Source organism: Pseudogymnoascus destructans (assembly GCF_001641265.1).
Source record: "Pseudogymnoascus destructans isolate 20631-21 unplaced genomic scaffold scaffold_11, whole genome shotgun sequence".
NCBI lineage: Eukaryota > Fungi > Ascomycota > Leotiomycetes > Thelebolales > Thelebolaceae > Pseudogymnoascus > Pseudogymnoascus destructans.
Window position 1 is genome coordinate 633137 of NW_020167530.1, and position 24981 is coordinate 658117.

The following is a 24981-nucleotide window of genomic DNA, read 5'->3' on the forward strand; positions in this document are numbered from 1 at the left end:
AAGGAAAGGGCAATCCTATTTATGCCAAAGGAGTGTAGTTCTCTCATTTTCCATGACTTTCCATGACTCTAACCAGGCTTGGTAAATGTATTAGAAATCAAGTGCGACCCACAACTAGCTTGCTAATCATGTAGTGAACGTAAGAGAATCCCATAGAACCATCTCTTGGGTTCCTAGCCTATAGGAAGTGAAAAGGAGGTCCAAGGTCAGAGTACCTATAGATAAATTATGTCATAACTTAACCAATCTTGTGGGTAACTAAGGAGCGATGACGTGTAATGAATCATAGAGGGTTGTAGAAGCTTCTAGAGCTATCGTTCATGTTCCTAGGCCTCTAGTTGGTAGAGATATGCCATGTGGTAGTATTGGCCCACCCCCTTAAGGAGGAGATTTTCTTAATAACTTGTTCAATGAGTGTCCAAATGATATGCTGTGATGTATGTAGCATAAACAGATGTAGTAGAAGAGTTTGCAGCAATCGTTCAGTAGTATTGCTTCTGTTGTTGGTGTGATAAGCCAAGATATGTATGGTGACTTGTAGGTTTGAGGAGGAGATTTCCAAGTTTGCTCTTGAGTTTGATAGCAAACTGAGTGCAACGAATGTCAGTATGACACCCGAAATGGGCCCGACTCGGTTATCGCAACCCTAGCCCTGATCCATCCACCGCAACAGGTCAGCATCGACCCTGAACCCTACACCCTTACCATCCCCCACTATAGTGTAACTCACTATGTGCTCCTCTACTGCTTCGAAACCACACCAAATCGGATTTCATGCTTGTAGTGACCGTAACAGTTCTGAGACAGGTTCTTTGAGTATCTAGGTACGGAGGCATCCTTACAGTTTACCTCCATGTCTATGCCTTCTTATATGGCGTTGATTCTCCCACTCACTCCTTTCCTGTTCTTCAAGACGCTTTTGTTTACGTCCTTCTACTACTACATCTAAGGACTTTGTATGTACAATTATCTTTCTACTAATACTTTTAAGTAATTCATTATAGCATTGACTGTATATCACGAAAATTCCCTGCTCAGTCATCAGGCTGAGGAGATGATCTACAAAACCGAAGTGTCATACTGACATTCGTTGCACCCAGTTTGCTATCAAACTCAAGAGCAAACTTGGAAATCTCCTCCTCAAACCTACAAGTCACTATACATATTTTGGCTTATCACACCAACAACAAGAGCAATACTACTCAACGATTGCTACAACCATCTATGATTCATTACACATCATCGCTCCTTAGTTACTGGGCCGATATTACCACATAGCATATCTCTACAACCCTCTATGATTCATTACATGACATCACTCATACTACCACATGACATATCTCTACCAACTAGAGGCCTAGGAGCATGAACGATAGCTCTAAAAGCTCCTACGAACCTCTATGATTCATTACATGTCATCGCTCTTTAGTTACCCACAAGATTGGTTAAGTTATGACATAATTTGTCTATGACATAATTTGTCTATAGGGGTACTCTGACCTTGGACCTCCTTTTACTTCCTATAGGCTACGAACCTAAGAGATGGTTCTATGGGATTCTCTTACGTCGACTACAGTTACCAAGCCTGGTAAGTCATGGAAAGTCTTGGAAAATGAGAGAACTACATTCCTTTAGCATAAATAGGATTGCCCTTTCCTTAAGAAAGGGCAAGCAGACAATACAGTAAATCGACTATCACATACTTCCACGTCTTTTCCAAGCTTTCAAGCATTCATCTTGTTACTCCTTGTTTCTGAAAAGTCAGTGAGGTGTTAACCTCTGACTTACCCCTGAGTTCCCAGACTCAACATTTGTTGCAACTTGTCTGAACCACTTCACTACATCACACACCTGATTGCTGCGTTGTGGAATAGTCTAAGCTACGACCCTTTGGCTCTGTTTCCTAAGACAGTGTGTTGTCTTAGTAAATTCATCCCTTCCTTGGGCGGCTAGATTCTCACATCTGGTGCACCCACCATTACACGAAGTACTAATCTGCTTACGGAATTAAATATGTGTACTATGGATTTAAACTCGATTACAGTGTACGTCCCAGCAACTGCATGAGCCTGGGTGAGCAAAAGGACTGTGAAATAAGGCTGGTGGTCCACAATAGTTATTCAAGATACATCTTTTTCCTCTCTAAGTCTAATTCTGTGGACCGTCTCCACATGATTCTTAAAAAGGATAATGTTGTCAAGAAGTAGCCCTTCGGTCTTGCAAACTGGATGGCAGCATTCATACTTTCCTGGTGTCCTCTTTTCTAAATGCCTCTCAACGTGGTCCTTCATCTTGTCAGGTTTCGAAAATGTGCGTATGCGCCTGTCATAACTCTGACGATTGTCACCAATACAAAATATACACTGAGTTTCCTTGCACTTCACAGGAAATGTTTCAGGAACAGGTGATTCTTCCTTCACCTCGGGGGACCCTCCAAGAGGAGACCCTGAGGACGATTTGCTCAGCCGTGACTTATGACACTGGACTTCTTGGCGACGAGATAGTGCGACCATTGTGTCAATGGCATGAATCCATCATATGACGATATCACATGCATTCAGATCCTTAGAAAGGTCGCATATGATTTCTTGAAGCTGGGCCCGTTCTGGCAGCTGGTGCTTGATGACAGGCTCAACATAAGTCGGTGTCACGACTTTTGACCTTCTTAATGATCTTCTCAAGTTCTTCGTTATGGATACGGTAGAAGTAGTCTCAGCAGTACTCCCTCTTGAGCTCTCACTCAAACGTCTTGGTTACTGTAGCAATCTGTCAATTTAATTGACGATATTCTTCACCAGCTTCTGTGCCAATTGAACCCTGAACAAATGCGTGTCCATACAAACGCTTCAGCTCCAAGCGAAGCTCTTGCTGCTCAAGCTTTAGCTGCACCAGCTCTGGATTGGGCGGGAGGTCATCGCGAACATCGTCGCGCGGGGATCACAAGTGAGACTCATGTGTGTGAAGGCCCAGAGAAAGCCAGAGTCAGTAGGCTGGTCTAGCACTGCATCTTGAACGATGAATCTGACTTTCTCATTGATGTATGATCCAGAGAATACGCCAGTCTGGGGATTGTGCCTTAGTATCTGGTCGCGAACTGCTGTCGTCGCAGCCCCTATGCAATCGTCAGTTAAAGCAAGCTATGGTCAATGAGAAGTTTACCGTTAACAGCATTTCCTGTGCCTCTGCAAAAACAGTAGCTCATCAACTTCTGCTCAAAACCAGTCGCCCAGCCGAGACGATCAAGGTAGTAAGCGTAGGTCGAGTAGCGTAGAGCCTTCCACTCCGACGTACGGAACAAATCGCACGAGCGCACCGCCTGACGAAATATAGGCCTTTTAAGCATCTCTGGCTTCCAGTGAATCAATACGGCTTTCGTAGGGTGCTGCAGATTACTTGTAAATAAAGGCTCTGCATGCGACGAGCCTTCAACCTCCATTGTACCATCCTTTATTTCGATAGCCAAGACATGGCTGATAGGGCATAGTATGGGAAGAGCTTCTTCATGAAAGAGGAAAGTCGTGCTAAAGTTGTGAAGTTAGTTGGGACAAGGGAGGCGCATTGTGGAGGGACATATGGTTTCAGTTTCCTATCAGCACCTTTGTGATGGGAGAATGTGATCTCCATTCCTAGGAGGTCTCGTTTTCCCGGTGTCAGGTTCCGAACAATCCAGAGACGTATATCCTTGTAGCATAAACTCTTATATTCCCGTTCCACGGTGTCTGGGTCAAAGTAATCATCGTCATACTCAGTATCGTTTTTATTTTCCCATGGCTCTCGCCCTTGATAATTCGGCTCATCTAATCCGTCTCCCTCATCTACTGTAACGCTGACTTCTAAACGATAGAAGACACAGAGGTTCTCTTGCGTAAAGGTTTACTTATCAGAGGAGGCAGGGGATCAGACACAAAGGCTTCAAGTAACACGTTACTAGTATATAACAAATACTGTATTGAGTTGAGCACGAAGCTCCTATCTAAGGAAATACTATCTACTTATATAGTGGCGTCGTGCCTAGTGGACTCTTGGGAACTCACTCGAGTCCTCGGAGTCCTGGACTCTTAGGACTCTTCTCATCATCCTGCGAGTCCATCACGTGCCTAGTGGACTCCTGGGAACTCACTCGAGTCCTCGGAGTCCTGGACTCTTAGGACTCTTCTCATCATCCTGCGAGTCCGTCACGTGATACTTTCGGAACTACTATTCCCCGCTGCCCCTCCAGGTACCAGGGCCGGTCTCATGCGACCTCCCTCCTTCCTGTCCTGTAGTTGGCCAGCCTTCTTGTTCCGTCGTAACAGTCTCCCTCATCTACACACCCATCTTCATCCAAGTCATTATCGGCATCCCAGACTTCTGTATGTGGATGTTTGCGAGAGGTAGTCTTTCCCCCTGCACCCTTTGAGGCGTCAACCAGCTCAACAGGTCGACAGCCTGTATAGATAGACAGGAGCATTATAGTTGCGTACGTTAACCGTTGGTCCTCAGTCGGAAATATAGAAGTATCCCGAGCCCAGAGGTGAGTGAGGAGGAGAAGGATATCGTCTGCTCCCAACACTGGTTTGGCCTTCATCGTCCGTCTGAGTTTGAATTCGTCGGCCAAGGTTGTATCTAGATACTACAAGAACGGGTCAGTGCCATGTCTTCCATAAGTAACATTAACTATAAAGCATACCTTAAACACCTCTTTTGCATCGTTTGTATCCATATGACGCCCATTGATCCGATTATAGAGTTGTTTGAACTGCAGCAGATACTGATGGACAGAGTTAAATGCCTTAACCTTATAATTCTCGCAGATGAAGCATAGGAACAACATAGTCATCTGTTTATCACATTGTTGAATAGCTCCTCGCACGTCTTCCACACCCTGAAAAGCGCAGAACCTTATCTCGAGTAAGTGATGGGAGCCTTGAGGGGGAAGTTGTTGACTTACCTGGACCACTTGCGCCAGATGCCTCGGACATTCTCTTTCGTGGCTTCGGCATCCTTGGGTTTCTGAGATTTGGTGCTGAGCTCTTGTCCCATAACCCGGTAGTCCTCAGTGGTACGCTTAGGCTTCTTTGGCTGTTGAGCTTGTCTCGTCTGTTTGATGACGAAGTTTATCATGTTCTGCTTCGGAGTAGGCAGTTCCCGGTTGCCCATTACTTTGGTGGACATGATGGGCGACTCAGCGATAGACCTGGGATGATGAGATGAACGCAAAGCCCCAAATGCTGAGTCATGGGGGACTGCCTTCACGAGACGAATAAGGGCCTGATGGTGCTCGGAGTAGGCCACGGGATATCAAGGTATTTAAACAAGTGGCCAGTCCGAGCCACCGGGTGGTCCATCGTGTTGTGGCCCTCATGATCATGATGGGCAGTGGGTGGTACCTGAAAAGAGAGAAACGGAAAGCAGAAAGCAGACCACAGGGACCAGGAACCAGGAACCGTTTGAAGGGTAACCAACATGGGGGCTGTGATTCGATGTGCGATCACGTGCACTTGGGTTTAGTGTGGAGGTAAAGGGTGCGTAAAGCAGCAACCGCACCCTGCCAAATCTAGCAGCTCTGACCCCGAGAAGTGGCTTTATTGTATAATAACGACAATTCGTATATTGCACTTACTGCACCTATTGCAACCTAATCAATGCTTTGTAAAAGTGAAGTTAGCGAACTATTCTGATGTCGTACAATCCGGTCCTTAAGGTATGTTGATTGAGATTGTGTCTTAAGTATATTGCATGGAGTTTTAGGTTCCTGTTACGATAGTCATAGAGGTCATGATGCCAGTCCAGGAAAAGTAATCTAGATTGAATCTAAAGAGAGAAGAAGAAGAAGAAGGAAGGAAGGAAGCTGAGGCTATTCCTCATAACATACAGTTGTCTGCTTAGCAGTTGTAACCTTGGTGGCTAAGGCTACACCCATAATCCCCATAACAACCGTAACAACCGTAACAACCGTAACAACCGTAACAACCGTAACAACTGTAACAACTGTAACAAGCTGTGACAAGCTGTGAGCTGTAATCGTAACAGTTCCTAGATCACAGGTAGAGTTGCATAGGTGTTGGCGTACGAAGTCGAATGTCAAGCTTTGAAATCACATAGTTCAGATCGTACGGAACAAGCCCTATAGCACGAAATCCTACTCGAATGTTTGATTTAATCATTGTCATACGAAATGCTATATGAAAGGCAGGGAAGAAATCTTCTTTCGAGATGTGTGTAATATATACGCTTCTCTGCTTATGCAGAGCTGGCCGTGACCTCTTTGCATGAGATGCGCAAAGCCGTGGATGAGCTGATTCCCCAACTGATTCCCTGCTAGGGTTAGAATTTGATATCTGGAGATTGATTGATGGTCTGAAAGAATCTAGAAGATCTAGCAGGCTGAACTATAGATTGTAGGTCATCTCTTGTCCGATCCTCACACGCTTGAAAACGCCCTGAAAAGGATATTCTTGGTAGTCTGCGCCTAGAATTGACTCCGCATCGGCTGGTGAACTCTGAGAAACTGTAGAACATCGGGTCTGTTCTATATGGTCTGACACTGTGTTTGCAGTCTTGTGAGACTGCGAACACAGCGTCAGCATGGTCCCGTCTTCCACGCGTTGGTTCTGAAGGCTATCCTTTATTTGCTGGCAGTAGCTAATTGGGCCCTTATTCTCGCCGCTGATCGCCTCTATGTTGTCCTCGTCTTCATTTTCTTGCTCTATTTGCTGGCACTGCTGCTGTTTTATTGTCTTTTCTCACGGTCGTTCTTCACTCAGGCTGCGCCATGTTTCCGTGTTGTTTTGACTATCCTGGTTCGTCAGATTGCATTGGGAGTGAGCTGCGCTTGAAGGCAGCGATCCTTCTGCTTCTTCTTAAGATTGTTGTGGTTCATCCTCAATATCGCAGATGCTGCCATGGTTGCACGATCCACCAGCCATCTCGTGCAGTGGGTTATAATGAGAAGGCCTCATTTAGTTGACTATGGCCTTCTTGACACCCTGGTGAATTTGATTGTGCCCACTCATTATCCTCTGATTCTGCTTCAATATGGCTACTGTGAACATGAGCAATTTCAATTTCTACACCCCCAATGCCGCACCAAAGCTGCCGCTCAAAAAGCTGGCAGCTTCAGAGTTGAACAACCACCGACAGCAACCTTCAGCATTGCGGGATGATCGAAATAACGACTCGTCAGATGACTCTCTTCCATTATTCGATGAGTTGTTCCGGCCCTACCAAAACAAGTACATCCCCCAAATACTGTCTCAAAACCATGATTCCCTCCACCGCAGAAGCACGAGCTGTTAGACGAGGACCGCCTGCCAACCAATCCCACAACCTCGAACTTGGCCTATGTGCCAGGCAATACTCAAAGTAGGTTTCTTAGCTCGCTTTTGTATGCGCATACACCTTACTAATTCCACGCAGGAGAGCCCCTAATTATCGAATATGATAGTGACGATGAAAGTGACAACGAAGCTGAAACTGGAGTTGCCTCGAGAAATCTCCTTGCCAGCATTGAGGACCAAGACGCGAGCGAGTGGCCTGGCCTCGTAAGATACTGCCTCGACCCTGAGCAGCCTATTTGGCCCGTCCACTCCTCGAGACTCGGAATACGCCAGTGCCGATTGTTTCTCCAAGGATAGACAACAACGCTCATCTTTCGCAGAGCTGGACTCGACATTCCCTTTTCAGATTCGATGGCCTTCTCCAAATTGCTCTGACCTGACTGAGACAATGGATAATTTTGTTCTGAGAAGGAGAAATTTTGGAACGGAACGGTGGAGCTTATGTAGAGATTCTGAGGGCAGCTCCGCCCTACTTCCCCTTCCTTAAAATTCCGCTGTCAATGCCACGGGAGCCTAGTGTCTCAAGGAAAATCGACGAGCCTGTCCAGGCTCTGAAACTTCTCGTATCCTTCAGCCCGGTCTGGTGACAGCAGATGGCCTCCCACCGTGAGACCAAGAGAGGCAGGCACGACGCAGTCGCTATGAGGCCTTTTGATGATTGGTCTGTTGCAACATTGAGTTGATATTAGCAGTGGAGCCCCCTTCCCAGCTGAACCTTTAGCGCTGCGCCGGGCGGCCTCTTCGCGGCCAAAAAAAAACTCCTATGCTGTCACATGCGTGCCATGAAGGTGACCAACAGCCCCCAATCCATGCAATGGCCGGTTGTAGCAGTACCCGAGGCCAGATGGCCCACACACAATTGCCCGCATCTGCCTATCCATCTGTCCAGAATTCCCCCATGCGTGAATGGCCGTGGTCGTGTGACAAATTTCGATGAGGCGCAGCTCATTCTCGGTCTGCAGGATGCTCAGCCAAGGCACCAGCAATCCAATCCGTGATTGTTACGCAGATCTCGGCCCTTCTCTGGCAGATCAAGCCCATGCCTTCATTTAGCTCAAGTGCCTTGACTCAAGGGCTGGAGGACCCGGGCCACATCGCCGTGAGGCATTTTTCCAATTGGCTAGGCAATATCGCAAGGCACTCAAGGCAGAGCGAGCCCTCGAGCCCTCCCATATCGAAGTTCACGGGCGAGGATTGTCGTGAAGTGTATGTCGCGAGTTGCGAGAGGTCAAGCATGAGCGAGACTAAGCTGGAGGGGTCTCCGTGGCACCAGAGAGAATGCCTTCAGCTGCCGCAAGGCCGGCTTGGGGGCGGGGGTTCGCTGTCTCTGAAGCGGGGCCCAGGTGGAGCGGATTTCAAGGCGAAAGAGGTGTGTTGGAACTGGACAGAGGAGAGGGATGTCGAGCGATGGGGGGAGAGGTGCCCTTTTATAGAACTCGAAAGCGGCAGCAGGCCCGTGCGCGCGCGTTCCCCGATCGGGCGGGCGTCAAACCCCGCGCGGCGGCATACCTCGCGCGCGACTGAGATTATAACTTAAATAAGAAGTCACTGTAGATATTTAAGAATATCATATAATAGTCATGTGATTTTCTTAAATATTCAAGAACACGTCGAGTAACTTTGCTAACCCTGTTCTCCCACCTTTGCCCCCCACCAACCACATCGCACAGATAGGTGCTTTGACGTTCACCGACCACCAAAAAAACGTGCTCTCCTCCACAGCCCACCTCCAACGTCCGCCTGGTCCATCAACCCCACCACACAATCCTCGCACGCACACTGACGACGACACCGCTTCTTCCCTTAACCCCCTGCGTATAATACAAAATGATTTCTTCGCATAAGTTCCAGGGTTCCTCCTCCCTCGTGTTGTACTACGCTGGTGGGGATCCCTATCCTATCCCGCTGATGTGCAGTAACTGTATCCGCCACCCACCTCCAGCATCGCCAAAAGCAGCTGCACACAGGGCCCTTTCTGCACACCTCATCTTGCATCTGCTCCCTCGCCCCGAGCCTGGTGATTGGGAAAAATAAAAACGAGCATCTCATCTCGGCCCGCACACCTCGCAGCAGAGACGGAGAGAGAGATCATCTTCTTCTCATCCCGCCATAATACCTGCTGCCCATCGTCGTCATCCATGAGCACCCCAGGTCCCCTGACAATACATCCTGCCCTGTCAAGGTCGAGCATGCACATCTGCCCACAGTGCCTATAGCTGCCCCCACCGCGTTAAGCATCCCACCTTGCCACGAGGCCGAGAGATACGCACGCCCCTCCCTGGGCGAACAGAGGTGATCTCATAACCGACTGGGCTGTGGCTTGCTATATAAAGACTGCTCCTATAGATGCTTATGTGCTGCGGACTATTTCGCTGCGGTTCACTGGAGGGTCTTTGCTCTTGATATAAAGGAATGCTTGTCACAACCCGTCGCCGTCTCCATCGATAACTGCGAAGCTGCATCTATATCACAATCTCCACCTCCCCTCGACTCTATTCTTCCGCTGCCGGCTCAAATACAATTCGCAACTCTCACACGATGTGCGAATACACAAAAAACTACTATATCTATACGTCCTGTCAGGACCCAGGCGCACACTTCTTCGGCACCTCGGTCGATGGCAAGAAGACGCAAGCCTGCCCTCTCGGGCCCCACGAACGATACATTGTCGTTCCGGGCCACTGCCCGCTCTGCTCATGACTCGGCCCCGCTTCCATGATATCAAAACGAAGCTATATATACATTTTTCACTACAGAGAGAGGCGGGCTAATGGCATGATAACGAGAAACACAACATGGGCAAATTGAGAATCTGATGCATCTCAGCTGAGTCGTGGTATCATAATATTTTACAGAACGGTTGCTTTCGGGAGGGAGTTTCATGGTTTTCGTTGCGCTTGGTCCTTTTCGACGATCTGCGGGCGATGATGCCACGCCAAGTATATCAGTATACATATACTGTACCCAAGTGGGGTATATCCACCCTCAATACAACAGCCCGCCCCGCGGCCCGTTCTAGGTTTTATTTTATTTTTAGAGTAAGCGGACGGGAACAGAATGACTGGGGTGATCTTTTATACATGTTCCGGGCGTAGTACGATGCGGAGCCGGAAGGAGTGAATATACCATTATAGCTAGGGACATACATATTTTTCATGGCATAGAGGACTTGATTTTTCACTTTGCTCAGGTGCATACGGGAAGCACCGGCGCCAGGGAGCTTGTGCGGATATACGCCGCTTTCAACTTAGCCAGCTGAGGCATTAGCCCTTAGGCTCGAACAGACATACGAATATCCATTGACTGTTAAGAATGCTGCAGTAGCTCAACGACCGTACTGTGACCAAAAAACAAGTTTTGCATTGGAACCCCGCCATTGACGACGAAGGAGCACTCTGCTTTCCTGGCGTTTATAGCCCCAGCCGGCGGGCCTTGTGCGTGGTCCCGCCCGGAAGCTCGCCGTTGTATGATACCATGCTGTGCGCGTACCTACAGTCGGTCAATGCAACGCATCCAACACATGGCATCGGCGTTTGTGACCTATAGGATGAGCAATATAGTCGGAGCCACCGGCGTACTAGCCAGTTGCAAATACCAGTTGCAGCTAAGCAACCCTCACGACGTGGGAGTCCGTCCCGGTCACTGCACCTTGCTGCAAGCGGGAATCGATCATACTGAAGGTCGCTGGAAAGGGATATTTGGGGCCCGCTGGGCCCAGCATTAGCTCAGTGCTGGCTTTGGAGCACTTCTTGTTCTCTGCCATGTTGCCACGCAACTAATCTTGAAGCACTCACTGCGAATAGATGATTCCAGCTGAGCTACGGGCTGCAGAATATGCTACCTTGCTGGTTGCTTCGAATGCATCCCGCCAGGAAGAGCTCATATGGTGACGTATTTACGGATAAAGCCCGGCAGGGGCCATACCAGTTGGCACCACCTATCTCATGGCGCCACGACTGTTGGGCCACAAATAGAAGGGTAATAAGCCGGGATAAGCTCGCCCAACAAGTACATGCCAGGTGATATACTGATCCGTGCCTCTTACGAGAGCAGCTGACATCCTGCCGCTTCACGCGCCGTGAGGTCGGTGCTGTCCCAGACTTCAGACTGCACGATCCTTCCGGGTGCCACCTCCACTAGGCGTGGTCATAGGTGTTGCGGGATCTCTTGAATGGGGTCATTGCTGAGACCACTAACGGTTCAATGTTCCTGATAACAACCGTCTGTGTCCTAGCCTAACTCGGTGGCATTGGCCGGAAACACAGCTCCGAGTAACTGGCCCCAGAATGCAATGAGATACGCTCTTTAAAACGCGCATTGATACAGAAGGCACCAACTGGATCCCTTCCTTTCATTCTCCACACCTCCGCAGTAGCAGTTTTTGGGGTAAGTTTGATCGGCGACACCACGAGTTATGATGCATGAGAAACGGACACGGCAGTTGAAAACTATAGGAACTACCATAGCAAGTAGCGGAAACAGCAACCGGTGCGCAGAGGCAACTGGTTGGCGCATTGGGCCCGGCAACTGGATGAATGAAATGGCGTGGTGATGAAATCCACAGCAATAAACCAACTGCATGACAGTCCGTGTGGCTGGACGTGACAGGAAACCGCCGCAATAAGAGATTGGAGGAGTGTGATAACTAGTGATGAAAAGGTACTCACCCCCTGCACTTGTCAGGTATATTTGTGCTAGCTCAGAGAGACGAATCAATGCCTCAGCTCTAGAAAGTGATATGAGACGGATTGATCAAACGCGTCGCAAGATCTGTTCATGGTGGTTGGAAACTGTTGAACACATAATTGGAGTTTGACGACTTGATTGAGAAACTACGGGGGGCGAAGCCCTATATATACACAGTTGATATACAGGCTACGCATGTGCAGCGTACTACCAGGAACGCAGTTCCAACAGAAACAGGTAATATATATAGATCACGTGGGGTAAATGAGATGCAGGCCCACTTCCCCACACGACGGTTATCATTATCGGTCTCTGTTGACCTGGCAGTCGTCCAGTGCGAGTTCGGCGAATGGTAATGCGGCTAAGCTCTGGCCCGCATCTCGACAGCTGGGGTTTCTGCCATTGCTTCTATTGCAAGATATATTTCAAGCTCAAAATATATATACGTATAGGCTCATTTCTCTCCTAATCTTTCTCTTACTTACCCAAAAAGAAGATGGCAAAGGTGTTCGACGCCGCAGAAGGTCAGTCCTATCTCAGAACGTTGTGTGATAGGAGTCGAGACTAATATATTTCTTACCCCAGTTGCGAAGCATAACACCTCAGAAAGCTGCTGGGTAATTCTATATGGCGACGTCTATGATGTGACGGGATTTATTCCGGAACATCCTGGCGGATCAAAAGTCGTTCTGAAGCTTGCAGGCCGAGATGCGACTGAGAAGTTCGATCCAATCCACCCTTCCGGTACCTTGGCCGAAAACCTCGACCCGTCGTGCAAACTGGGCCGAGTCGACCTTGCAACACTCGTTGCACCAGCAGTGGAAGAGGCAAGTGCGAAGAGGGACCAAGAAGGGCCTATAGACGTCCAAACTCTACTCAACCTCGACGAGTTCGAAGAGGTTGCAACGAAAAAGATTTCACAGAAGGCATGGGCATACTACTACTCCGCTTCTGATGACCTTTTCTCCAAATCTTTCAATAATCAAGTATACAGACAAATCCTACTCAGACCGCGAGTCTTTGTCGATTGCACAAACTGCGACATATCTACCACAATCCTGGGCCACAAGGTTGGCTTGCCCCTTTTTGTCGCCCCGGCGGCAATGGCTAGACTGGCCCACCCAGATGGTGAATACGGCATTGCGCAAGGAATATCTTCCTTTGGAGCGCTACAAATTATCTCCAATAATGCCTCCCAAAAGCCAGAAGAGATTGTCGCCAACAGTGCACCAGGACAGATTTTTGGATGGCAAATATACATACAGAACGACCGGAAAAAGAGCATCGCTATGCTAAAGCGCATCAATGCGTTGCCGAATATCAAATTCATTGTTCTGACCCTCGATACCCCAGTTCCTGGGAAGCGCGAGCACGACGAGAGAGTCGGCTCGCTTGGTAAGGGTCTCGATGCGATATCCGATGGCACAGGCGAGAAGCGGGAATCGAAAGGAGGCGTTGGAAAGACCCTGTTTTTTGGCACCGCCATGGACCTGACCTGGAAAACTACTCTTGGTTGGCTTAAGGAGCACACCGATCTTCCCATCGTGCTGAAGGGTGTTCAGACTCACGAAGATGCATACCTGGCGATGCAGTTTGCACCACAGCTGAAGGCTATTATCTTGTCAAACCACGGAGGACGAGCTCTAGATACAGCACCTCCAGCCGTGCATACGCTCCTTGAGATACGCAAATACTGCCCTGAGGTGCTCAGCCGCATCGAAGTCTGGGTGGATGGCGGCATCAAGCGCGGGACAGACGTGGTAAAAGCGTTGTGCCTTGGCGCGAAAGCCGTTGGTGTTGGGCGAGCGGCGCTGTTTGGACTTGGTGCTGGGGGTAAGGAGGGTGTGGAGCGAACATTTGAGATTCTGAAGGGAGAGATTGAGACTTGCATGAAACTGCTCGGTGTGGACAAGGTGAGCGACCTTGGACCGAAGTATATCAACTCAAGAGCCGTGGAACGGGATATTTATGATGGTCACGCTGGGCTGGAGAAGGTGGGATTGTGGGTCAGCGCAAAGCTATAAGAACATACTTGATTATTGTATATAGTTCAGACACACTCCTTGAAGCTTTTGGCTATAAATCTATATACTTGCTTCTTTCCGGAATCTACAGTATCACCATCTTGCACGAAGATTATACTACAAATGCCCAAATATTATACACCAGATGTCTTCTATAATTTCGTCTTTCTGCCTGATTTCACTCCCTTGGGAACCTCACCTGTCAACACATTGCGAGGGTAGGACATGTCGCCGCCGAGCCCGTTCATGGACGTCCTCCAGCTCCCTCCATCAACAACCAGCAGGTCGCCATTGACAAAGTTTCCAGCATCACTAAACAAATACACGGTGGCATCGGCAACTTCCTTCACCAGGCCATAGCGTCCCAGAGGGACACTAGCTTTGGAAGCCTCCATGCCTTCTGTGCCAACCAGCCTTTCCATTCCCTCAGTACCACCGATAGGCCCTGGGGCGATGATGTTACTGGTGATACCTCTTGGTCCGAATTCAATGGCGGCATTCGCCGAAAGAGCATCGATCGCCGCCTTGGCAGCTGCGACGTGGGTTTGGAATGGTGTTCCGGAGTAATGTAGAGTCGCCGAGACGAATATTATGCGACCACCAGTGTTGGGGTTCTTGCCATCGTTCTTATTCTCTGCGGCGGACTCGAGGAGGTATGGGAGGGTGGCCTTTAAAGTGTTGAAGGAGCCGACGACGTCGATTTCCATGACTGTCCTGAAAGCATTGGTGGAAAGGCCAGTGATGGGGGCCAGGAAATTGCCTGCTGCGCCGGCACTGTATGATAAAACGTCAGCGTCGTCAAGTGGAGTTGTCGCGGGTGAGACTATTCTTACATGACATAATCAATACCGCCGAGCTCCTTGACGGTCTGCTCGGCCGCCTTTGTCAGGCTCTCAAAGCTGCGAACATCCACTCCTCCAAGGCCGATGACCTTCGATCCCTTACGCGCCGTCTCGATGTCCTTTGCCATTGCCGCGGTCTTCTCGACATTGCGACCGATGATGGCGGCGTTGGCTCCGAGGTGGACGAGGGCTCTCACTTGAGCAGAGCAGATCGTGCCTGCGCCGCCGGTGCAGAAGACAACCTTTCCGGCTGTTATGGGTCAGCTATTATCTAGAAACCCCCGGATTCTGCCTTACCGAAAATGCCATCTCTCCAGACGTTCGAGACATACTCGCTCTTCGGTAAAGGCATTATGACGCTGGGTTGATTATGGGAGATGCGACTACAACGGTTGAATATGGGGAAAAGATTCAAATTATGGAAAGTCGCCACGAGGAATTAAATATACATGGAGCAGCCCAAACTTTATATTCTACTCCGCGTAGATCATAAGTGTGTGTGGGGTTCGGAGCTGGGCCAGACACCAAAAGTAATCAAAGACATCGTCATATACCTCGGTGTTGCCTTGTAATCAAGGCGTCAAGGAATGAGCCAATCATGCAACCCTGGGGAGTCAGCGACGTCAAAGGTCGAGACAGTCTCCACAACCACACCAATACGGAGTACTGAGCCGCCATTTGGAACTCAAGCTTTCCATGCATATCAACTTCGGAAATCACGGCTGGCTTTTGTCCACAATCTCCAAAATGTACACTCGTCCTGGTGTACCGCCGTTCAAGCTCATAGGGTCCATTTCCTTGGGCCTGCTGACCGTGGGTGACTTCCTCCCCGCGTCTATCCCACCATCGCCTTCTCTTTATCAAGAAGCTTCCGTGAAAGTATTGGCCATTGTTGATAGATTTGATATATAGGGGGTCTCATATACCTTGAATGCTATAGCTGTACCGGCGCTCCTGACACTACCATCCTCCGCGACCGCATCGACCGCCTTCGCCCTCCTTAATACTCGCGCCGTCCAAACCCTCCGCGTTTTCACTGGGCTATCAACTGTTTGCTTTCTCTCTGCATACGCCCTGTCCCCTCGCGGCTTCCGCCACCCATATCTCCTCTGGAGCACACTCATTGTTGCAGCAAGCGGCTCCGTCGACCTATTTCTCCAGCCCGCTCGCGCACCCTCGTCTCCGGCGCTTAAGGAACGAGTCATGAAGGACAAGGGAAAGGTCAAGCTGGATGCCAGCTATGAATTACTTGGCGACAGCAACAGCGACGCAGGAATCAGCGATGGAGGCAGCGAGGAAGATGTGAATGGCGAGGATGTGAGGGCTGAAATGCTGGGCTTCAAGTCGCTACAGGCTCTTAGGTTCTACCTTTCCGGTGCAGGATTTGTGGTGAGCTTGATTGGCTTGTGGGGCGATGGTGCCTGGTGAAGAGGCCGTTGGTAATGATGATATTATGATAGAAATCAAACGGTGGACAGGTGTTTCATAGGCGAATCGGAAAGTCACAACTTTATATAAGAAAATAAAACATGGTATTCTTCTCTAGTCCAGCATATTGAGTTACTCTTCTACTCACTCTTCTTCTTCTTTGCCTGTAGCCCTTCATTCATTGCTGACGCAACATCCTCCACAGTCCTTCCTCTCTTTCTATAACCTGTCTTTTCTTGGCCTAGCACAGTGTCGTTCGACATTGTCTTGTAAACCCTGGCTACACCCAAGAACAAGTCCTTTTCGAAGCCAGCTTCCTCGTAATCTCTTCCATTTCTGCAACCAAACAATACGCCTTTGGAGGCACTCTAGGAACAGAGTTTTCGGCAGCATGGAGAGTTGCAGGAGATATCTCTCCTAACAATGTCTTGAGCTCGTCAAGCATGCTAAGTTGCTGAGCGGTAGTAAAGGATTGAGTGAGTATCCCAGAGAATCCTTTCATTGTGCTTGCAAAGCACATCTTCAGGCCCGAGGCCTGGCCAATTTCATCGGAGATGTGTCTAATATTCAAGGTTTCGGCAAGGTGCTGGCCTGACTTTGGCGATTCGGCTACCTTATAAGGCCCGGACGTCGGGATCTTTGGTTTATACTAACTTGGATTTCCGGAGCCATCAGTGGGTGCGTCTTTGAGGGACGGAGGTCCACCAAAAATGCCATCGTCAACAGGGATAGCGACCTCAGGATCTCGGAACAGATTTAAGATGGTTCTTGCGCTCCGGGGAGACACCGCATTGAGGCCTAGGTAGTACAATGGCGTTGAACGTATGCCTTTATGGAACTGTAGAACATCGGCAACCCGCCGAGCCGTTGCCAGAGCATCTCGTGGGAGGTATTATGGACAATATGTAGTCGGCCTCTCGGACAACGTCTTCATCGGTTGCCAAGGTCTCTATTTTGCCCTCTCCTGGGTGTATTTGCTAGAAATAATATCAGTCAATGATGCATGCTTCTTGTATTGAAATCTCATTATGGGTCATACCTTCGCCCTGTGATGCCGGGAACAACACGGTAGTTGTGGGCTATTAACAACTTGGCAACCCCCAGGCCCATCTCACCGATTGACAAAACGCCCACCGTTGCAAGTGTTGAAGTGGCCATTATTAGAAAGGCTTTAGGGCAGGACAAACGTAGAGGAAAGGTAGAATATTGCGACTCGACTCTGTGGGGAGCAGGACTGGCCAGAGGAATAGCTAGGTTCATATAGTAAATAAAACCGACCAAATATAATTCGCTATCTAAGCATTCGAGTCGGGGCACTTCATATATTTAAAATGTCCGACCCGCGAGCTCCAAGCTGAGATACGACCTGTTGTTACCCCCCATTACAAAGCGATACTCGGAGGACGCCAATGGCGAATATAATGTCACGTGGCGGCGACGTGCGATAGGTACAGTTCAACATGCATGGAGTATATCTGGATAAACTATGGGGTTTCTTCGGCTTAATCGTCTAGATATGAGTCTGGAGCGTCAAGCTGGGTTCTTCAATGTGACGAACTGCCCTCCTATTGATAACATGGAAGCAGGTTACTGGCCCTTGTGCTCAGGAGCAAGACAAAGACAACGGGGAATCTTAGCCGTATACTATACAGTTATATCAGGTCCAAATAGCTGTGACAATGTTAGGGATATACTGGATTATCATGGAGATTGAAAGTCTGTTCTGTCAACAGTCAGGAACATCGGCACTAAGCAAAGGGGCAAGCAGTGATTTTTAAAGAACTCCATTGTCATTACATGCAGACACCACTTATCTCATACAGACAGCATGCATTCCCTAACATTCCACCCCGCAAAATCACTGTCTGGAGGTTCTCTCATTTTCTGGTTCCTTTGTGTCTTATCTGGAGGACCGCCCCTCACGCATGAAGGAATAATAAGCAGCTTCCACGACTGCATCAATCTTGCGTTCTTTTTCCAGGGCAGACCTCTGAGTTTCGGTGAGCTGAGTTGTCCTCTCAGCGAGATAGAACCCGGCGTCAGTTTGCATGCCCGTCGAGGTAGAAGCGCCTACGGCCTCATCACCTTCGAATACTCTTCCCAGGCCGTCCCTGAAAGGGAGCCTCGTGTTTGCCTGAGTGCCTTTGGAAGCATACTCTGTATCAACAGGAATGCCCCTCGCACTGGTCCGCATGCCTGTGAAGATATGGGCATTGTTCAGAGCTTCGCCACTTTTGAGTTTTTTTGCCAGCGATTCGCTTGGAGGGGCCGAGGTTTCCTTTTCATCCGGGAAGCCCCTTGCATCGGTTCGCATGCTCATCAAGATACAGGCAGCATCCAGGGCATCGTCAATGTGCATCTTTCTCACCAGAGCCAGCTTTTTCTTGTCATTGAGAAGGTCCAAGTGGCGGTCAATAAGAGATAACTCCGCTCTGATGTCCTTTTTGTTCTCTTTGATCTCTTTGGTCCAGGGGTTTTGGGCTGGTCTCAGAGAGTTACGCTTCCTGCCAATTACCCCGATGGGGCCAGAGAAAAAGTCCGAGATCCTCCTAGGATCGTGGTCCTCATTGTCACTAGAGGTCCATTCCCCCTCCGTTTCGTCGTTGCCATTCGTCTCTTGAAGGTTGGAAATAAATCTCTGGAACTTCGGGCCATCGTCCTTGTGACCGGGGATGATTAAGGGGAACTGTGCCTCCGTGCGATTCCTTGTGACATTTTCGGCTCTGGTGTTTTTCTTGGCCGCAGGTGCTGGCCTCCCCTGGTTTGGTTGTTGATATGTGGCGGTAGTCTTTTGCCCCTTGTGCGCGGGTCCTGCCTTGGCCGGAATCTCATCCGCAACAAAGGCCTCCATTGTTCCCTTGTGGGCATCCTTGAGTTCTCTGTGGTTGGTCCTGCAGGATGGGATCTCCGAGGCTGAAGTGTATCTTTGTTGAAGAGCACTGCCAGGCTTGTGGTTGGCGACGTGGTTGGCGAGGTGTTCTTGCGCTTTCTTCTGCGCCTTAAAGGTGGAGTTTGCCTGGGCACCATAGTCTGTCCAGTCCATATTATAGCTCTTGACGTGGATTCCATCTCCACCCAGCATGCACCGATAACAAAACTGAGACGTGCATGTCACGCAGCGCTGGAGAACCGAATCGTTTCGTTTTTCACAGATATCACACTTGGCTGTGTGTATATACACAGGTACAAACTCCGTGTGTGCCTCTTCGTTCATGGCAACCGGTTTGGCACGGGTAGCTTGTGAAGGCCCAATTACTCGAGCCATCAAAAAAGAAGCAGAGGCTTTGAAGCCTGAGTTTGGCGGCAAAGGCGCCGCTGTACGTTTCTTTCCTGCCATCTTGCAAAAATGAGGTGAGCAAGTGTTGTTATTCTTGCTGTATGGAAAGGCGAACCTTGCTCGTCTTTAAGGGATGTGGGATATTGACGTGAGTCCTGGTGTATTATAGGAAGAAAGACCTTATCCAATCTTAGAAGCAAGCTGTCGGAGCTTCGAAGTCTGAAGCTGCAGACGATCACAACCTCAGAAGCAAGTTGGCGAAGCTTCCAAGTGTGCAGACGTTGATGTTCACACTGTCAGAAGCAAGTGTAGCTTCGAAGTGTGTAGTCACAGACTTTTACAACCTCAGAAGCAAGTTGTTGTAGCTTCGAGGTGTGCAGTTGTGGTCGTCCACACCCTCGAAAGCAAGCTGGCTTCCAAGTGTGGAGCGTTGATGTTCACACTCGAAGAAGCAAGTTGATATAGCTTCCAAGTGGGAAGTTGTTGAGGTTGACACTCTCGGAATCGAGTTTGTTGTTAGCTTCCAAGTGTGTAGTTGTGGACGTTCACTGATATGATAGTTGCTACGCCGATGGGTTTTCTCCTTATTCAGGGCGGCTTTGCTACCTATTATCAATAGAGCGTCTCGTCAAAGAAAAGGTAAACATACCTCGTGGAACGTTTCGTTTCGAATCTCTCAGCTTTGATTGCCCACAGAATGTTGATGTGTGGAAGATGTCTTCTGTTGATGTTATGTGAGAAAACGGAGAGGGAAGCTCCTCACGTTTTCTTTCTATTTATCCTTGGATAGGTAAGCAAATGCCTGATTCAGCGTTTACTCCTACGGCGAGAATTCATAGTGTTTTAAGTGAGTAAGTAGACGCCTGAATTGAATTAGACGTTAATCCCATGGCGATGGCTCATTGTATTATGAGCGAGAATTGGAACCGTTTATCATAATGCCAAATAGTTCTTCTTCTCTTGCTTGAAACCGCGCCCAATTGCTTCCGGCAGTAGCTTTTATCCGGCAGTAGCTTTTATCAACCCATTACACAGGCAATGCTTTACGGTAGAATATTATAGCAAGTTATTAACTTATAGATTTAAACCCTTCAGGGGCTGCTGCTGTCAAGATTGTATCGGCGGCATATAATATAAAGAGGCCTAGTACAAAGATGGAATGAGGCGATTAATATATAGTGAATCGAATCCCATACAATAACCCCTTGAAGCTAACTTTATAATATTGAATCATTTTGTATGCTCTACATTGCCCTGATGTCCGTTGGAATCATCAAATACAAGATGTACTAGCAAGTAATGCTGGCAGCTTATTTTCTTTGAACCATATACATTCATTGTTATTCGAATTACACTACATTACATTATAGTCACAGCAAAATGCCACAATATCAGGTTATCTTGATTAACAACTTTAATGCCATTCTACACTACACTTATTTGCAACCTAATTCAAACCCACGAGCTACCTATGACTACCGGACAAACCCCCGAGTAGAAACGAACTCAGCATAACCTGGAGTGATAACAACCAACACACCGACCAGGATTCACAGCTACCAAGCATCTATTCTGCCATTTCAATATCTCCCGTGGTGTTGGCAGAAGCAGCCGGCGCAGCAGCCCCAGATGGCTTGTCAGCACCATTCTCCTTCGCTCCGCCTCCCCAGTAGTCTTCCATCTCAGCATCGAGCTCCTCCTGGGTCTTCTTAGGACGACGTGCTGACCTCCCACCGGCCTCACGGCGGCTGTCTCCTCTGTCAGAACGGTCCCCCCTTTCCCTTCTGGCTCCGGGTGGGCGGCCATCACGACGGCGTGTCATCGGGCTGCGAGACGAACGGTCTCGTCCAGGGACATATCTGTCGACATTTGGTGGAGGAGGGCCGCTGACATCAGAGTGGCGGACTGGCGAATAAGAGCGATCGCGCGAGCCTGCCGCTCTGGTGATACGGTCTGCCAACGAACGAGGAGGGAGTACGGCGCTGTCGAACGGGTTACGTCTGCCGCCACCACCAGGTCCAGATGGCACTGCTACCAGACGGATGGGTTGACCTGTGAGATGTTAATAAACCGAAGGAATAGAAAGAGTACGGAGCTTTACCATTCGCATTTGCGCCATCATACTCTCGAACTGCGGCGCTAGCATCACGAGCGGACTCATAGGTCACGTAAGCAATGCCCTCGGATCGGCCTGCACGATCGTAAACGAGCTCCAATTTCGCAACCGGGCCAATGCGATTGAAAAGGCCCTAGAGCTGTCAGCAAAGCTCCAAGTATCGGGATCCTGGGTCTGCCTACATCGAGATCGCTTTCCGTCAGGTCGTAGTGCACGTTGTCGACACGTAATTTCGAGCTTGCTGGTGCGCTGAATAGGGCAGTCAACATCTGTAATTGTTTAGGAGGTACGGAACAGCATACTATGCTCTCTCGCGGTCTGGGGAGTATCGTCTTGGGCGTCCGGCATTGCTCGATGCTATCCGTCAATCAGTATGATGCATTTTTCGGGATCCGCGTGATTCGAACATACTATTATCGTTGTATTTGTCGTGTACCCATTCACTGCTGAACATCAGCGTCTGGCCATTACTGACTTGGAAACATCTTAACCCACGAATCAAGATCTCTAGGTTCGTCTCGTATCGACTGTGTCCAAGGGAAGTCCTGCGTTAGCTGGTCCTCGTATACATTTGTGCTTCAGGCAACTATTCAAAATGTCGCTCCAATTGGATCCGGCTGCGATTGCCGCCGAGGAGACGCGAAAGAGGTTTTGGAGGAGGAAGGAGCTGTATAAACCTGCGAGTACAGCATTAGCAAATCTGGGTCACCCGGCGCATGTCGTGGTGGATGTTGAGCAACCTTTCTTATGCCATCTCGAGGATATTCAGTTCTATCGTTGCGACGGCCACCGCGTCTTGGTCCTCGAGAGTCTTTGTTCTGCTATCCGGGACAGTCAGCGCCAATGCACGAGAGGGGCAAGGCTGAAAGGCTGAGTTCAACACAAACATACATGGCGCTCAGAAACAATGTCATCTAAGCTGCGATCCATTGCGCAGGTAGTAGAATAGGAGAAAATGGGCTGTGCGCGTAGAGAGGGTTGCAGTATGAATGATTGTATGTATAGAAGTGAAACACGTTCCGAGTTTTGCAGGTGGACCTGGATTGATGTCGTCCAGCTTTCGCTAAACTTTTCTGTTTACCTTGCTGGTTACGATTTAAGCGCTAAGCGCCAGTATCGCCCCAGTAATGAAGACATCGCCAGCTGTGTGGATGCAAAACTGACCCATCTAATACAAGTATCCAGCGCGAAAGTAACCTCGGTTGCAAATAAGACACCTGGAAGTGGCGAGCAATTGCATACTCGTAGCACTTTGACTTGACAGTGTTGCATTTGAGGGAGGCGTTCAGTACAATCCCTGGCCAACTTTTATGCGACTTTCTTGGCTATGAAGGGGATCTGTAAGCAATTGGTAACTTTGCTAAGGCCTAAATATTTGCAGAGTATTCCCCGCATAACACTTATTTCCAAACAATATTATGGCAGTGCCGAAAGGCCGTCACGTCTGGTCAGATCAGAAAAATCTTGGCGGAAACAATTTAGTATAACGACGGGATCGCCAGCTTCGCTAGTAAGTTAAATCCTAAATTTATACTATTGTGGAAGCTGGTATAAATATATACTTACATGCCTACAGAAACCCAATGACATCCTAAGCAAAATCAAAGAGGTTCAGAGTTCGTTTGATTCAGAACAATACACTGATTTACTCGCTAATACGGAAAAAACTGTTGTTATACTGTCAACTCCTTCGTTTTCAACGTGGCTTGAAAATGGCCCGTTTATCCCAAATCTTCTTCAAACAATATTTCCAGCTACGCCGGATGGAACCGAGGTAGAGACTATCCTGGGGGTGGTTGATGGCTTGGCCCCACCCAATATCTCCGACCTAGATAGTGATGGGATCACACCGACGGAGGGGTTCGGTATTTCCATCATTCTAAGTAAGCCAGGGGAATATCAACAAGAACGGAGGCTTAAGCAAAGCTCCATGGACTCTAGATCAAATCCCACTGATAGCTCAAGCATCACCGTTAGGGTTCATGATCCAACGGCTGTTGAGCCTACAAAGGCCGTTCAGAAGTATTCAGATATCACCATGCCTCTCGCCAACACGACTTTCCGTAATGGACGCACATCCACACTTTTTGAAGTGCGTTGGGAACGAAGCTCTCCAGGGAGCCAATTTGAGCAAACGAGAAGTAGTGAGCTAGAGTCTTTGACCATCTCTGATATGTTCTCTGGGAAGCTATTCGAAAGCTCCACCAGCGTCCCCCTGGAACCTATTACTGAGACCAGACATGTCGCAAGCGGACTCGGGAACATAGTGCGGACGCTCACAGATGCTAGCGGGAAAGAAATGCCCGCATCTAGTGAGCTTGAAGCGAGTGTGGTCTCGTATCTGTCATCGCGAGGATTGCCGGAGCAAACAGTTGGCGTATGGGCCTTGGTTTTTCCTGGTGAAGTCTATGAATCCGACCTTGGTAAATGGGCCAAAGACTACCCTATTCGTGTCTGGGATGCGATACGACATGGAGCTAGCCTACACCGTGTCGGTATGTTTATATATTCCAATGTGTTCCGCATATACCCCTATTCGTGTCCAACTAACGGGTCATAGTATCTGGTGGCGGCGGCTGGGGAATCAAGGCAGGCCTCCTTTCTCTCGACCCTGAAACACAGTTCGGCTCAGGTGAAGCTCGATATGACTTCTCCCAGCCGGGATCCGCTCTGGACAGCGACGCCGAGCAGACGCAGGCTCTTGGCCAAATCGCAAAACCAGGGTCTTATATCCAGTTCTTAATTGCGCATCAGCAACTAGATCAACTTGCTGGTGCAATTCTACCCTTAAACAAGCCCGAGAAATTGGAGCCCCGTGAAGTCGACTGCACTACCCCGTCGATTGTGCTCGGCTGTATCCCATCCACCATCGATGATATTCCATTGCCGCCCTTAGAGACGTCTGGGGACGAAGCACGGAGGGAGCTCGCGGTGGCTTATAATCAACTAAGCATACTCTCTGAGAATGGTCTGTATTTACGCAGGGAAGACGCAGAGCAGACCCATATGCCAGCTCATTTCACCAGAGTCGATATTCCTGGTGGGGTTATCAGAGGGCAGACAGAGGCTGAGAGCTGAGAGCTCAATCTTCTGGTGTATTAATTGAGCGTGTAAACATAGTGTAATATATACATATATATAAGATAAGCATGTACAATAGATATGATGGAATTCTACGAGGGCATTTTCATCGGTTTGAGTCGAGAAGTGTCGCTGGGTCCCACCTCCCCCACACCCGGAAGCTCCACCCACTGCCATCAATGTCAACGATCCATCCCTCGTGTTATCA

At 48.9% G+C, this 24981-nt stretch overlaps 8 protein-coding genes across 8 annotated transcripts; 4 read left to right on the forward strand and 4 right to left on the reverse strand.

Moving 5' to 3' along the window:
* Positions 1-2879: 2879 nt before the first annotated feature.
* VC83_05027 (uncharacterized protein) lies at positions 2880-5154 on the reverse strand (the record flags this gene model as incomplete). Its single annotated transcript, XM_024468653.1, has 6 exons — positions 2880-3112; positions 3160-3521; positions 4035-4136; positions 4314-4612; positions 4670-4880; positions 4931-5154. 6 exons carry the CDS (start codon positions 5152-5154, stop codon positions 2880-2882), a joined length of 1431 nt encoding a protein of 476 aa, XP_024323945.1.
* Positions 5155-7017: 1863 nt separating this feature from the next.
* On the forward strand, positions 7018-8843 carry VC83_05028 (uncharacterized protein; the record flags this gene model as incomplete). Its single annotated transcript, XM_024468654.1, has 5 exons — positions 7018-7273; positions 7333-7344; positions 7399-7523; positions 8329-8718; positions 8769-8843. The coding sequence occupies 5 exons, from the start codon at positions 7018-7020 to the stop codon at positions 8841-8843; spliced, it is 858 nt and encodes a 285-aa protein (XP_024323936.1).
* A 3658-nt stretch (positions 8844-12501) lies between these two features.
* On the forward strand, positions 12502-14029 carry VC83_05029 (uncharacterized protein; the record flags this gene model as incomplete). The annotated part of the gene is made up of 2 exons (XM_024468655.1): positions 12502-12529; positions 12591-14029. The coding sequence occupies 2 exons, from the start codon at positions 12502-12504 to the stop codon at positions 14027-14029; spliced, it is 1467 nt and encodes a 488-aa protein (XP_024323937.1).
* Positions 14030-14063: 34 nt separating this feature from the next.
* On the reverse strand, positions 14064-15375 carry VC83_05030 (uncharacterized protein). The gene is made up of 3 exons (XM_024468656.1): positions 15169-15375; positions 14863-15121; positions 14064-14803 (listed from the first exon to the last, which is right to left on the reverse strand). Exons 1-3 carry the CDS (start codon positions 15221-15223, stop codon positions 14182-14184), a joined length of 936 nt encoding a protein of 311 aa, XP_024323808.1. The 5' UTR covers positions 15224-15375; the 3' UTR covers positions 14064-14181.
* A 144-nt stretch (positions 15376-15519) lies between these two features.
* VC83_05031 (uncharacterized protein) lies at positions 15520-16417 on the forward strand. The gene is made up of 2 exons (XM_024468657.1): positions 15520-15684; positions 15784-16417. The coding sequence occupies exons 1-2, from the start codon at positions 15568-15570 to the stop codon at positions 16297-16299; spliced, it is 633 nt and encodes a 210-aa protein (XP_024323807.1). The 5' UTR covers positions 15520-15567; the 3' UTR covers positions 16300-16417.
* A 1341-nt stretch (positions 16418-17758) lies between these two features.
* Positions 17759-20407, reverse strand: VC83_05032 (uncharacterized protein). The gene has a single exon (XM_024468658.1). The coding sequence runs from the start codon at positions 19634-19636 to the stop codon at positions 18200-18202; it is 1437 nt and encodes a 478-aa protein (XP_024323966.1). The 5' UTR covers positions 19637-20407; the 3' UTR covers positions 17759-18199.
* Positions 20408-20974: 567 nt separating this feature from the next.
* On the reverse strand, positions 20975-22719 carry VC83_05033 (uncharacterized protein). Its single transcript, XM_024468659.1, has 8 exons — positions 22584-22719; positions 22433-22513; positions 22188-22219; positions 22104-22135; positions 21995-22049; positions 21875-21941; positions 21678-21825; positions 20975-21628 (listed from the first exon to the last, which is right to left on the reverse strand). The coding sequence occupies exons 1-8, from the start codon at positions 22620-22622 to the stop codon at positions 21144-21146; spliced, it is 939 nt and encodes a 312-aa protein (XP_024323806.1). The 5' UTR covers positions 22623-22719; the 3' UTR covers positions 20975-21143.
* Positions 22720-22858: 139 nt separating this feature from the next.
* On the forward strand, positions 22859-24936 carry VC83_05034 (uncharacterized protein). The gene is made up of 3 exons (XM_024468660.1): positions 22859-23202; positions 23269-24187; positions 24253-24936. Exons 1-3 carry the CDS (start codon positions 23020-23022, stop codon positions 24768-24770), a joined length of 1620 nt encoding a protein of 539 aa, XP_024323805.1. The 5' UTR covers positions 22859-23019; the 3' UTR covers positions 24771-24936.
* Positions 24937-24981: the final 45 nt, after the last annotated feature.

Bases quoted from the DNA above. Each gene is read 5' to 3' on its own strand.
- VC83_05030 (XM_024468656.1), bottom strand. From the start codon at position 15,223: ATGCCTTTACCGAAGAGCGAGTATGTCTCGAACGTCTGGAGAGATGGC. The intron at 15,122-15,168 runs GTAAGGCAGAAT...GACCCATAACAG, and splicing joins CTGGAGAGATGGCATTTTCG to CCGGAAAGGTTGTCTTCTGC. The intron at 14,804-14,862 runs GTAAGAATAGTC...TTTATCATACAG, and splicing joins GGCGGTATTGATTATGTCAT to TGCCGGCGCAGCAGGCAATT.
- VC83_05031 (XM_024468657.1), top strand. From the start codon at position 15,568: ATGCATATCAACTTCGGAAATCACGGCTGGCTTTTGTCCACAATCTCC. The intron at 15,685-15,783 runs GTGGGTGACTTC...TTTGATATATAG, and splicing joins TTTCCTTGGGCCTGCTGACC to GGGGTCTCATATACCTTGAA.
- VC83_05032 (XM_024468658.1), bottom strand. From the start codon at position 19,636: ATGGCAGGAAAGAAACGTACAGCGGCGCCTTTGCCGCCAAACTCAGGC.
- VC83_05033 (XM_024468659.1), bottom strand. From the start codon at position 22,622: ATGGATCGCAGCTTAGATGACATTGTTTCTGAGCGCCAT. The intron at 21,826-21,874 runs GTAGGCAGACCC...TGACAGCTCTAG, and splicing joins TGACGGAAAGCGATCTCGAT to GGCCTTTTCAATCGCATTGG. The intron at 21,629-21,677 runs GTAAAGCTCCGT...AACATCTCACAG, and splicing joins TGATGGCGCAAATGCGAATG to GTCAACCCATCCGTCTGGTA.
- VC83_05034 (XM_024468660.1), top strand. From the start codon at position 23,020: ATGAAGGGGATCTGTAAGCAATTGGTAACTTTGCTAAGGCCTAAATAT. The intron at 23,203-23,268 runs GTAAGTTAAATC...ACATGCCTACAG, and splicing joins CGGGATCGCCAGCTTCGCTA to AAACCCAATGACATCCTAAG. The intron at 24,188-24,252 runs GTATGTTTATAT...AACGGGTCATAG, and splicing joins AGCTAGCCTACACCGTGTCG to TATCTGGTGGCGGCGGCTGG.